This window comes from Festucalex cinctus, chromosome 2 (assembly GCF_051991245.1).
Source record: "Festucalex cinctus isolate MCC-2025b chromosome 2, RoL_Fcin_1.0, whole genome shotgun sequence".
NCBI classification, from domain to species: domain Eukaryota; kingdom Metazoa; phylum Chordata; class Actinopteri; order Syngnathiformes; family Syngnathidae; genus Festucalex; species Festucalex cinctus.
The window spans coordinates 28,176,575-28,192,138 of record NC_135412.1 but is presented as its reverse complement, the minus strand read 5'-3'; the positions used below and the strand labels follow the sequence as shown (position 1 = coordinate 28,192,138).

At 38.6% G+C, this 15,564-nt stretch overlaps 4 protein-coding genes across 5 annotated transcripts in view; 3 read left to right on the top strand and 1 right to left on the bottom strand.

The window, feature by feature from the left end:
- LOC144014382 (uncharacterized) lies at window positions 1-2,416 on the top strand. The gene is made up of 6 exons (XM_077514191.1): window positions 1-716; window positions 775-1,086; window positions 1,509-1,617; window positions 1,768-1,886; window positions 1,986-2,026; window positions 2,147-2,416. The coding sequence occupies exons 1-6, from the start codon at window positions 674-676 to the stop codon at window positions 2,255-2,257; spliced, it is 735 nt and encodes a 244-aa protein (XP_077370317.1). The 5' UTR covers window positions 1-673; the 3' UTR covers window positions 2,258-2,416.
- A 2,224-nt stretch (window positions 2,417-4,640) lies between these two features.
- On the bottom strand, window positions 4,641-8,550 carry prok1 (prokineticin 1). The gene is made up of 3 exons (XM_077514185.1): window positions 8,396-8,550; window positions 5,843-5,968; window positions 4,641-5,057 (listed from the first exon to the last, which is right to left on the bottom strand). The coding sequence occupies exons 1-3, from the start codon at window positions 8,468-8,470 to the stop codon at window positions 4,935-4,937; spliced, it is 324 nt and encodes a 107-aa protein (XP_077370311.1). The 5' UTR covers window positions 8,471-8,550; the 3' UTR covers window positions 4,641-4,934.
- Window positions 8,551-11,444: 2,894 nt separating this feature from the next.
- lamtor5 (late endosomal/lysosomal adaptor, MAPK and MTOR activator 5) lies at window positions 11,445-14,478 on the top strand. Its single transcript, XM_077515378.1, has 4 exons — window positions 11,445-11,653; window positions 11,762-11,823; window positions 13,787-13,904; window positions 14,294-14,478. Exons 1-4 carry the CDS (start codon window positions 11,619-11,621, stop codon window positions 14,352-14,354), a joined length of 276 nt encoding a protein of 91 aa, XP_077371504.1. The 5' UTR covers window positions 11,445-11,618; the 3' UTR covers window positions 14,355-14,478.
- Window positions 14,479-15,094: 616 nt separating this feature from the next.
- The window catches only part of slc16a4 (solute carrier family 16 member 4), a 37,050-nt gene continuing 36,580 nt past the window's right edge, over window positions 15,095-15,564 (top strand). For both annotated transcript variants that reach the window (XM_077514184.1, XM_077514183.1), the window contains exon 1: window positions 15,095-15,470. The gene's annotated coding sequence lies outside the window, so the exon portion shown is untranslated. The remainder of the gene's footprint in view (window positions 15,471-15,564) is intronic.

Genomic DNA, 15,564 nt, shown 5'->3' with positions numbered 1-15,564 from the left:
CCACACTCATGCACACCTAGGGACAATTCGGAGTGCCCAATTAACCTGCCATGCATGTCTTTGGAATGTGGGAGGAGACCGGAGTACCCGGAGAAGACCCACGCAGGCACGGGGAGAACATGCAAACTCCACCCAGGAAGGTCCGAGCCTGGACTCGAACCGGAGACCTCAGAACTGGGAAGCGGACGTGCTAACCACTCGACTACTGTGCCGCCCGGTCGTGAACTCACAGTCATTTATTTGAAATAGAAGTAATAATAATAAAAAAAAAAAGGAACTCATTAAAATATATTTGCTATATAACATTTTATGCTAGAAAACACGAGAGGTGGGGAGGGCTTTTTGTGTTTGTGTTTTTTAAATTTTATTTTTTTTTCTTTCTGCAATTTGGCGCCCCCTCCACAAGATGGCGCCCTAGGCGACCGCCTAGCTCGCCTGGAGCCTGACTTTACGCACAATAAAATCAAATATGAAATTTCTAGTACAGGCACTAAGGACTATTCTATCCTTAAAGTAAATACGACATTTTAAAAAGTCTCATGTCCCCTTTAAGTGTGACTAAATGCTAAAAGGGAAGTCCTTGTAGTTGTGCTGCTAAATTAAATGGAGAACTTGCTTTTCCTCTTTGCAAGGACAAAGGAGAAGAGGAAAAAGCCAAAAGTGTTCTCACAATATGAGACTTAAAATGAAGCTGCCGTTTGTGCTCCTTTTATTAGGTGAGGCATTTTGTTGTTGTTGTCCTCTGCTTCTTGACTTATCGCCCTTGTTCTGCAGATGTTCCCGGATTGTTATTGCTGCAGATGGTGGAAGAGTTTGGCGACATGTTCTTGACACTTGAGTTCCCGCCGATTTACAGAGGACACGTCAAGTCGTGCTGCAAAGTGTACCAAAGCGGCTGTCAAACTGTCCTGGACAGCACGGGCTACACCGCCGACTTCCTGAGAGGAAGGGTGAGCGTGACGGAGACAGACAGCTGGATTGAGTTCAAAGTGACTCGGGCACGGATGGGAGATGGAGGCAACTACAGATGTGCGCTGCTGGGCACTCCCGTCAACATTTACTCGGATCATCGCTTTTATGTCTTCGGTAAGCCTTCACTTCAGACAGTTACACGTTATTCCTGTTGCCTCTATAGGGCAATATCCAGAAGGAAATAACAGACCTCCAAAAATATATACTATAAACGACCCCCAATGCCTCAAGCAACGGAAGCCCAATCAGGAGAAGGAGCCAGATGGGCTATCATTGAAAGGCCAGATATGGACATGAACAAATTGGAAGAAGTGACTGACATTAAGAAAACAAAGAAGTAGCTGGATCATGCTAGACTGAAAGACAGTCATGACAGCACAATACCATATACATGTAATTTCAGGAAATGTATGATTTCAGAAGTGTGCATCAAACTGGTAGCCCTTCACGTTAATCAGTACCCACGAAGTTCAGTTCATTTTTACACTGCTTGCTGTTCTAAGGAACTGAGGAGTTCTATTTCACATTGTTGTCAGGTGCCTCATTTGACCAGCATAATCCGTCCTGGGTCCCGCAGTCGACCAGAACCGAGAGCCCGGAATTGACCGGGGCTGAAGAGGGGCAGGAGACCGGTGACCTTCCAACGTACGTAGCTACTGACTTTTTTCCCCCCCTTTGCATCTGTGTGTTTTCCAGTTCTGTGTTTATCATCACACAAAGTGGTAGATTTGTGTGGTGCCTTGAATGGCTCTCGAACCGTTCTCTGTATTAAGATGGGTCCTCTGTCCTCTGTAGAAGCAGAACTCTTTGGACTTTTGGCGCACTCGCCGCCATCTCTGTGAGCTTCATCGTTGTTGTTGCCTCAGTGATAGTAGTGCTTTACTTCAGAGGCAAGACCAAATCCAAACACTTGGGTAAGGTTTTGGTTGATTATGTGAGTAGAAAAACCCAGGCAGGGTTTGCAGATTGTTCCGTTTTTCCCCTTAATGAATCCATTGCATTTTTCATCGTAGACATGTTTGGAAAAACTGAGTCAGCCAAAGAAGACGCCACAGTAGGTGTTAAAAGGGGAACACAACAACACTGACTCACATTTGTCGCCTTAAAAAACAAACAAAAAAAACACACACATACACAATCATGGAACAAACACGTTGTTTGTCTTCACTGCTAGGAGACATCTGGCGTCATCTACACGACGGTAGACTTCCGAAGTGAGTCATACGCCACGGAAGCGCCTGATGCTGGTGGGGTCGAGTACTCTGTTCTTGCCGTCCACCAGTGAATGCGGTGGAGTACCTGACTGCAAGCCAACCGGTAAAGCTAGGACTTCCAACTGTATTTTTAAAGGGGACATATTATGTAAAATTGACTTTTGAATGTATTGTATCCAAGAGGCTGTGTGCCTAAACCCATTAAGTGTGAAATTAAACAACCAAGTGCATTTTTTTTGTTGTCTAATTATTTCCCAAATGAGTGCGGCTAATTGAGCCACAGTGTTAGCGCAGATTAGCATTAGCTAACAGCAACATCAATGTTAGCTTCTGATAGCATTCATCAAGAGTCCAGTAATATTTGCTGCATTCATTTAATGTTTTATCCCCTAAAACCAAATAAAAACAAATCATAAGCTTGATAATGTGGCCTCAACAACTCAAAGTTAAACCGCTGTACAATAACAGCCATCCAGAGCGCAAACCACACTTGCGGTGAACATATTTGTGTAACTTTTGAAGCATTGTTATTGGATCTCTAATCAGTGTATAAAAACGACTTATTTTGAGCCTAAAAAGTTGCATTCATTAACTTTAGCAGGTTAATTTAATTCCACCGCAATGGCTAAAGATTTGATTTGTGTGCTTATCGTTCACTTCCGAGACCTTTCGACAGGCCGTTCTCCAATTCGCAGGCTAAGCTCTGTTATCGTTTCATCTTCTTTCTTCTTTTGAGGCTCCGTCTGGTTCCAGCCCCCAAGCAGGCCGCTCGATATTTTATTCTTAGTCCACGCTTTTGCTTGTCTTTCAAAAGTCCAACAGGTCTTACGTCTGTGACATTTGAGTGCAACAATGACAATCATGTTTTGATATCCTTTTCATTGATAAAAAAAATGGAGTGACCCTCCCTTGGTCCATATCCTACTACTCACAAGCGTTGAACGAGTGATTGTTATGCCGCAGATCGTTTCAAAGGCTACATGAGCGTGTGATTGTTACACCACACGTTGAGAATGATTGATTTGTTGGCACGAAGGTGTGATTGTTAGGTGCTCAGAATGATGGTCTTGACAGCACAGATATGTGATTTGTAGATCACAGTTTTGTAGCTTTTGGGGTGGTTGTTTTGACAGCATAAGCATGAGATTGCTATGCCACACATAGCTTTTAGAGTTTTTTTTTTTTTTTTTTTTCCAACTCTAGCAAGTTCTTGTTAAGCCACACATACTAACTTTGAGGGTGATTTTTGACAAATGTGTGGTTATGTTTCACACAACTTTAAGAGGGATTACACTTTCATTTGGGAGCTGTTGACGTCAGGGAAACACACTTGTGTTTGCCCTGGGTTCAGAAAGCATGAAGTCGTAGCAGTGAAAACCAGGTCATGACTCACCTCTCTGTGCCAGTTGGCTGAATTACAAAAGCATATTGTTCATCATTGGTTGGACCAAAGATCCTGCCTCGGCAGAGACCTTGCAATCAGCATTACACCATTAAGAAAGTATTAGCGTTGTCATCACCATATTACAAATAGAAACTATAAATGAGAAAAAAAAAGTTTTTTTTTTTTTTTTTTATGCATGCAAAATGGACTTAAAGTATAAGATGTTGGTGCGAATCCATCAAAAAATATATATATAAAAAAAATAAATTAAAAAAAAACCTGTACAATGAACTGGACTGTCAAACCTATTTTTGTCTGGTGCCACATTGTAGTTGAAGTCCTCCCAGAATTTCAGGACAATCAAGGCACCAACATTCTAATTTTTGTAATTTTCTCAAAAAAAAAAAAGTTTTAAACTATGATAAACCAATAACTTAATTCATCCACCTAAACCATTTGTTAAGAAATAACCCTGCTAAGATAGTTGGTCACCTGAAAACGGACTTTTCAAAAACTTTTATGAATGAATCTGTTATTTAAAAAAAAGGTCTCTCTTCCCCTTTTCGCTCTCTCTCTTTCTTGCTACTAACTTGAGTCTGTAATAACAGCAATATGTTTTTACGTCTGTGCTAATGTTAGACGTTTTGTTCAACAGTACATGCTAGCTATGTTAGTGGCTAGGCTAAGTGGTAAAAGAACAAACGTAACAATATAATAAAAAAGAAAAACTTTTTATTAATGTATTTTTGTGATTATATAAGTAGTGTGAAAATAAGACTTAACTTACGTCAACGTGAACAAGTCGTTGACATTTTTTGCTGAGTCATATAGCTCAGTTTTTTTTGTCTCTTCTTTTTTATGGCTAAAATTGTTTTAGTAAAAGTTGAGTGGGTTTTGACTGATAACTTTAGAGCATATCAACAAAATCACACACAAAAGTAGCTATTTTTAAACTTAGTTTCAATGTTATGTATGATAATTGGTCATCAAGAGGGAGAAAAACTATTTTTGCTTTTGAATGATGTAATAGAAAATGGAGCAACGAAGTCTTCAGTGTGTCATTACATCCTTTAATGGCAAGTACAGTGTTATGCAGTCTTGTGATAAATTATCAACAATAAATAATACATTAATAAGTCACAAAACGCTGCAAAGTGCCTGACCTCCCTTCCGTAGCTCATTTTGATACATTCCATGTGCTTCCCCGTGGCATGTGACAGTGTCGCGTGGCATTTATTGTGCAACTGACATAACATTTTGGATTTGGAAAATGGACAGTTATACTTTGCCCAATACTTCTATATACAGTCACCACGATGTGTTTTTCATCCCCAAAAAGTCTTGTAAGTTATCCATCTGGCACTTTACTTAAAGTCCATGTTCTTGTAGTCGTCAGTGCATTTGTACTTGCTGCCAGCGTAGTGGGTGCACAGCAAGTGGGGGAGGCAGGGGCACGTGTGGTGCTGCCTTTTGCCAAGATACGGAACCTGCACCAAGGCAAGACAGGAAGATGAGTGAACGGCTTTTCATTCTCGTTTGATGAGCACACTGATTAGGTGTGGCCCACGAGGATCAATAACCTCTGCACCTACCAGAAGCTCATCTTTCAACATTCTTGTTTGCGTGCAAAAATCAAACCAAGAAATAATAATAATAATAATAATAATAAAATCAAATTTGTTTACTGGCCTTGTTTTTTTTGATTGAAATGAAAAAAAAGGATGTATTATAATTAATTATAAAAACAAAACACTGAAAAATTACTATATCATATTTTATTTATTTAATTGCCCTCCTGTGAAATTATGGGTCAAATTGCAACCATTAAAAAAAATATTCAACTTGTTCATGCTGGACTTCTTTTCTCTTCTTTAATAAATAAATAAATAAATAAATGAATAAATAAATCCAGCCAGCCAATCGCAGGGCATAAATATCATATTTCATTTAGTCAATGTAGACGATTAGGTTCTGCCCCAAATTAAAACCAAAATAATAATAATAATAATAATAATAATAAAATATTGAAATTATTATACTTGTACTACAGTTGGCTTTTTTTTTTTTTTTTTTTACTCCCCCCCTTTCGTCTTCTTTTTTAAAAATACCATTTTCATTAGTCTCCTGTTATTTTTTAGGTAAAATTTGCCATTGTCATATTTCTCATAATGTTTTTTCCCATTGTATGATGGCCAGTTTGCATCTTGAAGTCCGACATTGTCGTGTAAATGATTAAACTACTGTACATGATGTGAATATCTACATGGCGCACCCTGTGGCTGAGCGGGTGGCAAACGTCACCTTCGGTACCCCTCGGGATGCACATCCTCAGGCCCCTCAGCCACAGACTGACGGCACAGCACAGACCCAAGCCACACTGTATGTCTCGTTCGCAAGCCTGTAGGGAGACACAAATCATTCAGTCACAGATACCAATCTCCTATATTGACGCGACATGTACTGTAGTCTGCGCAGCTCTCGCTGCGCTAAATTTAAGGGAATGAGGGGAGCCGCTTCGATTGGCTGGGAGTCGGCTGCGTTCCCTCCCATAACAGCGCACAATGAAGGAAACAGCCACTTCTAGCGTGTGCTGGTTAAAGCAAAATACCAAAAGAAAGAAAAATCCACCCATGCACATAGCTAAAGCAAGCTAACGTTTAGAATTACAGTAGCAATGTGTTGATCTTTGAAGAGCTGTGGGGGAATCTCGAAAAACAGACAAACAACATCTACACTTGCAATGTAACAAATAAAAATACGATATGTAGTAGAATAGTAAAAGTGGGATGTAACCAGGCCCAGGCTGGCACTGGGGACCAGCGGGATTTTCCTTGGTTGGCCGCCAGGGGGTGCTGTTTATTTCGGGCCACGTGTTTGTTTCAAAAACAGCAATTAAAGTGTTTTTAGTAGATGGTGCCCCACTAGAAGGAGGAGATAAATAGCAGGGCTTGATCTGCTTTTTGGAATTTAAAAAAATATGGTAATGACAATAAAAACAAATATAGAAATGACTAGCTTTTAAATGTGACTGAAACTAACTTTTGCATTTTGTACCCAATTTTGTAAACACATTCTAGCACAAGGAAGTTAAAGTGTGATTCATTATTCGAACTCTTAAAAAAATAGAAAATGTGTCTTGTACCTTGTCTTATTATGTCCTTATTTAGGCTTTATGTTTAGAGAATATGACAGGTGCTCAAATCAATTTCTTTAGCACTATTGTCTTTATTTATGTTCTCATAATTGTTCAGCTATAGCCTACTGATTGTTGATCTAGTAAGTTATTTTAATTTTTGATCATATACAACATAGCTATTGATGTTGGTTGGAAAGCTATTTTAGATTGATACATTAATACATATAAAACATACTTCATTAAAACACTGTAAACTAAAGTGGGCCAGATCTGAGCTGTGAAACTCCAGGGCTGAAAATGAGTCCCAAATGGATGTGACATTAAGAAAGCGCACTGCTCTCCATGACCTGTGATGTAAGCTGCTTTGGTTGAATTACATTTGAACTTCCATGCGCCCACGCACATTTTGTACCGTTTCATCACTCTGATCTATTTACAAGCGGCCATCAACTGCAGCCAGGATATCTTTCCGTCCGCTGGACGTGAAGCAGGATGAGGATGTGGTCTCCACGCTGTCATGCGTAATCACTTTTCACTTAATATAGCGAGACATGTGACTGTGCTTTTCGCCATCTATTGCACTGGCATACAGCGGATTCTATTTGCGCCCAAGATGATCAAATAAATGATAGTTGATAAACATTTGCAGGGTGGCTGCGCTTCAATGATATTGACAAATTTGCACCGATGGAGCACGGCGGATAAATTTGTCTGTCAATGAAAATGAAAACAGGATTGCCTGTTAATAGACAAGTGTGCCAAATAATTTATTTATTAAGGTAGATTTATGGTTAGTAGCTAGTAGTGTTGTTCCGATACCGATACTGGCATCGGCAGAGGTGCCGATACTGCATTAAAACAGTGGTATCGGTATCGGTGAGTACTCACAAGTAACATGCCGATACAATTAATTCCAACGCTAATATAGAATTTTGGATGCAGCATCTTGTGTCTTGCTCGTGCACGACATTCACTGATATGTGACATGCTCACTGCATGCTGATCTAAGATATCCTATTGGCCCTTGAATGCTCTGAACCAATGGCAAGACAGCTTTTTCATTTTAAGGAAAAAACAACAACTTAGTTATTGGTATGGTATCAGTATCGGCCGATACTGCAAAGCTGGGTATCAGAATCGGTATCGGGAGCCAAAAAACTGTATCGGAACAACACTAGTAGCTAGTAATGGTTAATCCGACTTCCTCCAAGATTTGTTGCAATAATGAAAAAGCCATATACTTACCTCTGTAATATTGTACTGAATGAAAATGATATTAATAGGACATAAAAAAATAAACAGTTTTGCATCATGAGAAATTCATTGTGGCTCCTGCTGCTGTCTGCATCTTGACCACTGGGGCGGCAGTATAATACAGTCTTGCAGACAAACGAAGAAGAGTTTCACAACTGCAGTAAGTGACCCAGTAAATAAGATGCATTTGCATTCGCTTCCATGGAAAAGGCCTATTAAGCAATATAGAAGCACCCGATATATCACAAAATTCAATTACCATCGTCAGAAAACATGTTGTAAATCATGAAACTTCATTTGGGACATATAAGACATTTTTGCATGAAAAGTTTGCAAAATATTACTTGAGAATATCTTTCATACTGTTTGGATGATAAAGTACCAATAAAATGAATTAATTTTCAGGAAATGCTATATAAAGCATATCGAACTCACTCCTGTGATGACGGCTCCTCTGGACCAGCTGACAGACGCAAGGAGGAAGGACAGTAGCACCACTTGGAAGCTCATGACGACAAGGGATCCTCTGGTGAATCTTTCCAGCAATCTCCCGGCTCGTCTCTTTATCCACTCGGGCACCCTCACCTCACCTCAGCTCACCTCCCGCCCACTCCGTGTGTGAGATCCCCCCCCCCCCCCCCCCCCCCCCCCCCCATCAGATGCTCACGAACGGGAATGGGCACAAATCATCAATCTTTGCCTCGTAGCTTTTCGAACTTCTGTTTCTGTGACTCAAAGAAAGACTTCAAAGAAAACGGGGATAAATATGAAAAAGCTCAACATAAGAAGTCTACACATCCCTGTTGAAATGGCAGTTTTTTTTAGATCTTAAAAGTAATAATAATAATAATAATAAAGTGAAAATTATGTGGTTGCTCAAGTGTGCACACCCTGGTGATCAGAGTGAACGAATCACATTCAAATAGATTAAACGGCAGGTAGCACACGTCGTTTTAAATGCCACTGATTAACCCCAAATAAAGTTCAGCTGTTCAAGTAGGCCTGTTATGACATTCATTGTTCACTGTTAATAATTTTCAACCTTGGTTTCATCGGCTCATAACAAAATCTCCCAAGGTTGCTTTTGTGTTTTGGCAATTAATTTGAGAACTAAAAGAGAAAACGTCTGAAAAAGCCTACTAGAACATCAGAATTTTTGGCTTAATCTGAGCTATGTAAAAAGAAGAGAGGAGTGTGCCAACTTCCATCTAACATGACATCCTGGTTATTAAGGGTGTGCACACTTGTGCAACCACCTTGCTTCAGCCATTTATTTGAAGTTCCTCTTTTAAATTTTGTTTACTTTTATTCAAAAGTAAAAATAAATAAAATAATTTGACTTAATTGTTGCTCAGTGTGCTAAAATGTGTTCTACATTTGGAGATTTATTTTCTCACCGATATTGTTTCACTCATTGTTTTCCTGTTTAGCAGAGCAAATTATATAATCTATCTTTTATATATGTTTCAAAGTCATAACATTTATGATTAACTTCAATGGCACAACCCCAATCTGCGTTGCCCTGTGATTGGCTGGTGTGCACATCCGAGGTGTGACTTAGCAAAAGGTCGGTTGTCCAAATACTTCTGAGCCACTGATAGACAAAGGCCACCAAACGATGGGTCAAATCTTCATTTAGGATTTGACTCTCAGCTGATTTAATGAGATTGGGGCGTGGCCATATGCAGGAAAACAACACTATGTCATCGATGAAGTGTGTGCGTGTGTCAGGTTTTGATTGAGTGTATAGGTTTCGTGAGCATTATTAGGATGCGAGCCTGTCGCAGTTCCGCTGATGGATTCCTCCAATGTACCAGCCACATAATCATATCCAGTCATTTCTGCCCCGTCAGCAGCGCCGCCTCTTGAGGCTCGCCTGTCTTAAGGCTGACTTTCTCTCAAAATCCATCAACATAAATGCTGCACAAATAAAACGCTCCGGGTTTATGCCCATCGCATTTATGCAATATCTTATGATCAATACGATGCCTCATGTGAGCAATAGTTTGGCTTTTTCATGCTCATGTCTTGGTGATGTCAGTGGTGCTCAAACTTTTTGCATCGAATGGTACACCAAAAAACAAACAAACAAACAAAAAACAACAGCTCTTCAAATACCAGCATCATGACCAACATTAAAATATGGTAAGGCAACGTTTTTATTCCTATAAAATATATTTCAAACTTTAGTATTGTAAGACATATGATGTACAGTTTCAATATTGACACCGAGCTTAATAGAGTAATATTAAAAAAATAACATAAAAAATGATTACACTAAAATGTATTTTACGGAAATACAACTGTACGGTAAAATGTGCCATATTTGAAAAGTAAAAATTATGAAACTGTTGAAACTGTTTTGGACTACAAAAATAATTCCTGGTGAATCCTTTGTGTCTTGTGCCAATATAAAAATCACTGAATAATTATGTTTAAGATGAAGTAAAACATACAATTCAGGTGTATTTTTTTTTCAGTTGTTATCATTAGCATTTTCCCCAATGACTCTAAATTAGCAAAGCTATCGGGATTTGTTGTTTAATAGCATGAAGGAGGAAACCACCGCAAAAACTTTTTTTTTTTCTCATTAAGCTCAGGCTATCACAACTGGTATTGGTAAGCAATATTGATTGAAGCGCTGACTACATTACATATTCGCAATGTACGACGAGATGAAGATGACTTAGTTGAGTTTAAAATAGCACAAATAATGTCTAAAGTTAATAACAATCTACTCTGCCACAGTATTCGGAAGCTATTTGAAATTAGACACAGTCCTTATGAGATAAGGGGTACAAGTGTCTATAAAAAACCCAAAGCAAGAACAAATATTAAGCAAAGGTGTGTTTCTGTAAGAGGTGTTCATTTGTGGAATAGTTTTGGTAATGAGATGAAAAGATGCAAGTCAATCGTTGAGTTTAAAAAAAATGTTCAAAAATAAAGTTCAAGAGTATTATTTGGATCAGACGTGAACCGGTACAATTGCAGAAATGAAATGAAATGTTCTTTTGATTCCATTGTGAGGGTGATGAGGGTTGTATGTGCGAGTACGTTGATGTATTGTTGCGGTGTGCACAATTACTGTTTGAACTAAGATGTAAAGAATAAAGGGTAGGATTAGATAAGTTTTTAACTTCTTCCTACTCCTTTTGGACATGTAAACAATTTCTAATGATTGTTGTGATTATTAGATTATTATTATTATTTTCTTTATTTTCTTTCTCTTAATTTTTACTTGCTATTTGTTTATGTTTATATGTTATGTTTACATGTTCAATAAACTTCAAACTTCAACGTTCAAACTTCAGATGTATGACGAGATTTAAAAAAAGTATCAAATTTGCCACTTTTTCTCGTCATATTGCCCCCGCCTTTCTAATATATATATATATATATATATATATATATATATATATATATATATATATATATATATATTATTATTTTTTTTTTTTTCTACGTGGCCCTCAAACGCCGTCGTAGGTACGGAATGGTAGTAAAAACGCGTTTGTTCCTTTTTGGCACTTGGCCCTTGCTGCGACTCGTAGCGCGTGACGTGAGGGCCAGCTGACTCCGAACCGGAAAAGTATCAAAACACGAAGTTGTTCCTCTTGTTAAAATTTTCTTAAAAATTGCACTTATTGCTTCTTTACGAATGGAGTCGACACTGGAGCAGCACCTTGACGACACGTAAGACATTATTCGTCCCTCTTTGACTTTGTAGGATTAGTATTTACGCAAGTAAATGACGTTTTTTTTTTCTTCCTCCCCCTCTTTCTCTCGCCGCTTGACTCGCAGCATGAAGAATCCAGCAGTGGTCGGCGTTCTTTGTACGGACGAGCAAGGACACAACCTGGCATGTAGGTATAGAAAATCGATTCCACTATTCACAAACGCTTGTCCGGGTTGGGTTGGCTGTCGTGAAGGGGCATAGATCAGATAGCGCTAGCTATTTTGCCGTGAACGGCTCTGATTGGTCAATCCGGGTGTGGGTGTCAGATGTGATCGGGCTGCCAGATTGTATCGGGGTCGCCTGCCGATGACGTCACGCTACAGGATTGTCTGGAAATTGTCCATTTACAATTGTTCACAATAACAAAATTTATGGACTAAAACTGTAAAAACGTAAATAAACCTAAAAATAGAAAAGTATGATACTTTAAGAGTGAAAAAAATAAATAAATAGATTGAAGCGTCTTCGCACTTGCCGGTGACGTCAGTATCGCAGCGCTAACGATAGCTTCGGTTTAGTTACTTTTTTTAGCTGCTCACAAATCAATCACAATAACAAAAAACAGTCTTAATGATAATAGTAACACTTTAACAATCTAAACTGACAATATTTGTCACATCTGAGGAAATTATTTTGTGTATTTATCATTTATTCAGTCCATTTTATTATTTATTCAATATATTTTGCGTTTATATTCTTAGGTTTATTTACGTTTATACAATTTCAGTCCGTACATTTTGTTATTTAAATTATGTCTTTAATATTTTCTTTCCAACGTTTGACGTCAACTGGATAATTTCCTGCTAATCCTGTAATCCCCCTTCCGTGTCTTCACAAAGTTTTCATTTTGATTTTCCACAAAAGATAGGCTGCAGTAGGCATTACTAGCCTAACCCGAACCACAACCCTCAGAGCATGTAGACAGTTGTCAATAGGGGTGTGAATTGCCTAGTACCTGACGATTCGATTCGTATCACGATTCACAGGTCACGATTCGATTCGATACCGATTAATCCCGATACGAATTTATAAGTCGATTGTTGCGATATTTTTTCATTCAAATTTAGAAAATACTAATCAGTAAGCTTGTAGAGTGTAAGATTTATATTTTTTATTTATCTGAAATTTCAGTCTTATAGAGGTTGTAATCTGTTTCATGTTTGAACAGCATTAAAATAAAATATTAAGGCTTAATGTTCCGTTCATATAACATTCTTCCATGCTCAAGGTGTGAATCCTAACCCGAAGTCAGACGTTTTGTTGAATATTTTTCCATTAAAAATGGAAGTTTAAAAATCGATTCACACACACACACACACACACAAAAAAGGCAATGATGATAAGACGTTGAATCGGTAAGACTACCGAATGAACAATTCTGAGCTCTTAAAAAAAAAAAAAAAAAAAAAAAAAAAAATCGATTCAGCCGCCTATTGAATCGATTCGATAATCGCGCGATGTAGTATCGCGATATATTGCCGAATCGATTTTTTTTAACACCCCTAGTTGTCAACAAATTGTATTTTTTTTTTTAGACACATTTGAGTGAAATGCTCTCACACATAGTACAGTAACGAAACTCTACATACAACTGTGTTTCAATAAAATCTTTAGTAGGCTAGTTCAATATTCTCAAAAATCGACTACATTTTAATATGGGGGTGGGGGGGGGGGGGGGGCAGTGTATGTGTGCATGTGAGAAGTTTGTGTATGAGAATGAAATACATTCAGTAGTGTGAGAACAATTTTGTAGCAAACAAAAAGTAAGTGTGGGATTTCAGTTGTGTGCACTAGTATAGCTAACAAAAGTCAGTTGTGCGTAAGTGAAACGCATGAAAGCGTTTCATTGTGTTAGATCACTTACATAATGTGTGAGAGCATTCGGTAATGTATAAAAGCTACAAAATTTCAGTAGTGTGTGCAAAAAAACATCCATAGTGAGAGCGTTTCAGTAGTGTAGATGAGCAAAATAAAAAAAGAAATAAAAATCCAGTAGTATTTGTGAGATCGTTTTAGTGGCATGTGTATGAGATGTAATTGTGACTGATGTCTGTTTCTGACATTTGTTTTCATGCGTGACCCCCAAACAGGCCGCGGCTCGCTGTCAGATGAGCACGCAGGCGTGGTGTCTGTTTTGGCCAAACAGGCCGCTGCTTTAACCAGGGACCCGACGGACACGCCCACCGTCTGCCTGGAGTCCGATTCTGGGTGAGCATGGACATCACGTTCACGTTGTTGGTCATGTAAATGGACGTGAACTTTTTCAGGATATTCACATTTTTTTAGATGCACCTGTAGATGAATAAACGGGTATGACGGTCAAGATGAGTTGTTTAGTTTGTGGGGCCATGCTGCCACCTAGTGGATGACTCCAGCAATGTTTTCTCCCGGTATTTTATTGTTTATTTTATTTAATGAACGTCTCCTATTTATTCTGATTGGTCATTTAAGAAATGACACCATACATTCAAGACTAAATATGTTATGTCCACATTTTTTTCATAACCTTCTTCAGTTACTGTATTTGGATTGCTTTACATTGCACTGTTACCAGGATGATTAAAAAACATTGTGTTTTCTTGATGCATATTTTCCAGAAATATTTTGGTGAGGAGTCACGGGACTGTCACGGTTGCCGTTCACAAGATTTCCTCTTGAAAGCAACTTGAAAAAGAAAATGTACAGAAAATACTGCCGTGTTTGTCTGTCCCAAAATGTTTGTCTTCTTCATATTCTTCCATTGTAGTTCTTCTTTCATAATAATAAACTTGTTCAAGAATGATACGCGTGTGATCTTCTGAGTCGTCATTATTAGAATTAGTGAACATCCATCTGTCCTTGTCTGCTTAGCATGGTATGTATTTATTTTTACCCCTAAGTATATATAGGGTCACATACAGAAAAATCCACAGTGTCAGTTATTGACAAAGCAGAAGTAATTATGTGATGTCTACATTTTTTTTAAAATTTTGTGTGTTGCCACATTCAATGTAAGCATTTTTTTTTTACATTTCTTAATTTCCAAGAATGACTAATATAGCAGAATACAAATGGGTAACTAACTTGTGACAGGCTCTGTGTACTGTATATGCATACGTATATGTCTGTTTCATACTTCCACCAAGCGGCCAATGTGCGCACACAGAGAGCAAAAAAAACAAACAAAACTTTCAAAATCTTTAATTCTTTATTTTCCATTTAACTATGGATGACTGCATCTCTTTTACACAGTGCAATATTTTAAAGCGTGTTTATTTTCATTTTAAAAAATGTCGTTTTGTTGAGATCGAACAGATTAACGGCAACTGACAGTTACGTTGGGCGCCTGCTATTTCGCCAGTGGCCTGTTGGTGGTATCAAGCTATATGAAGTTGTGGTTAACGATACACAAATCTGGATTAACTGTAAATGACTACTATCAACACCTGCAGTTTTAGCATGAAGCCGAACAGCAATAATAATATAACATTTTGGTTTTAAAATGTAATGACGCCCCATGAGTTCTATTCCGATGTCCTGGTGTCTCGATCACGTGACCCAGCGCAGCTAAGCCCCCCTTGTTACCCCTCTGGTTGATTTGCGCTCGCAGACGTCTTGGGACAGAAGGTGAGAGGATGCAGAGGGGACGCATCCGCCGTGCGTAGAGGCACAAGCAAGATCGCGGCTGGGAAGAGACCCCCACCCCCCCAACCCTCTCTCCCCACGTCCCCCTACTCTTAAAGTGCAAAGTTATGGCCGGAGGAGAAGAAGAGCCCCCAGTGACGCGCCGAGCAGGTTTGCGGATCCTTTCGCTCAAACTTGCTTCTTTTCACATGCCAATCGACTGTTTGTGTTGGCATATTGCTAAAAATATAGGAAGTTATTTATG

Excerpts from the sequence above, each read along its gene's own strand:
- LOC144014382 (XM_077514191.1), top strand. The coding sequence starts at position 674 with ATGAGACTTAAAATGAAGCTGCCGTTTGTGCTCCTTTTATTAG. Across the intron at positions 1,087-1,508 it reads TCATCGCTTTTATGTCTTCG|GTGCCTCATTTGACCAGCAT; the intron begins GTAAGCCTTCAC and ends CATTGTTGTCAG. Across the intron at positions 2,027-2,146 it reads CAGCCAAAGAAGACGCCACA|GAGACATCTGGCGTCATCTA; the intron begins GTAGGTGTTAAA and ends CTTCACTGCTAG.
- prok1 (XM_077514185.1), bottom strand. The coding sequence starts at position 8,470 with ATGAGCTTCCAAGTGGTGCTACTGTCCTTCCTCCTTGCGTCTGTCAGC. Across the intron at positions 5,969-8,395 it reads GAGGAGCCGTCATCACAGGA|GCTTGCGAACGAGACATACA; the intron begins GTGAGTTCGATA and ends GTCTCCCTACAG. Across the intron at positions 5,058-5,842 it reads GCCACCCGCTCAGCCACAGG|GTTCCGTATCTTGGCAAAAG; the intron begins GTGCGCCATGTA and ends GCCTTGGTGCAG.
- lamtor5 (XM_077515378.1), top strand. The coding sequence starts at position 11,619 with ATGGAGTCGACACTGGAGCAGCACCTTGACGACAC. Across the intron at positions 11,654-11,761 it reads GAGCAGCACCTTGACGACAC|CATGAAGAATCCAGCAGTGG; the intron begins GTAAGACATTAT and ends CTTGACTCGCAG. Across the intron at positions 11,824-13,786 it reads GCAAGGACACAACCTGGCAT|GCCGCGGCTCGCTGTCAGAT; the intron begins GTAGGTATAGAA and ends ACCCCCAAACAG.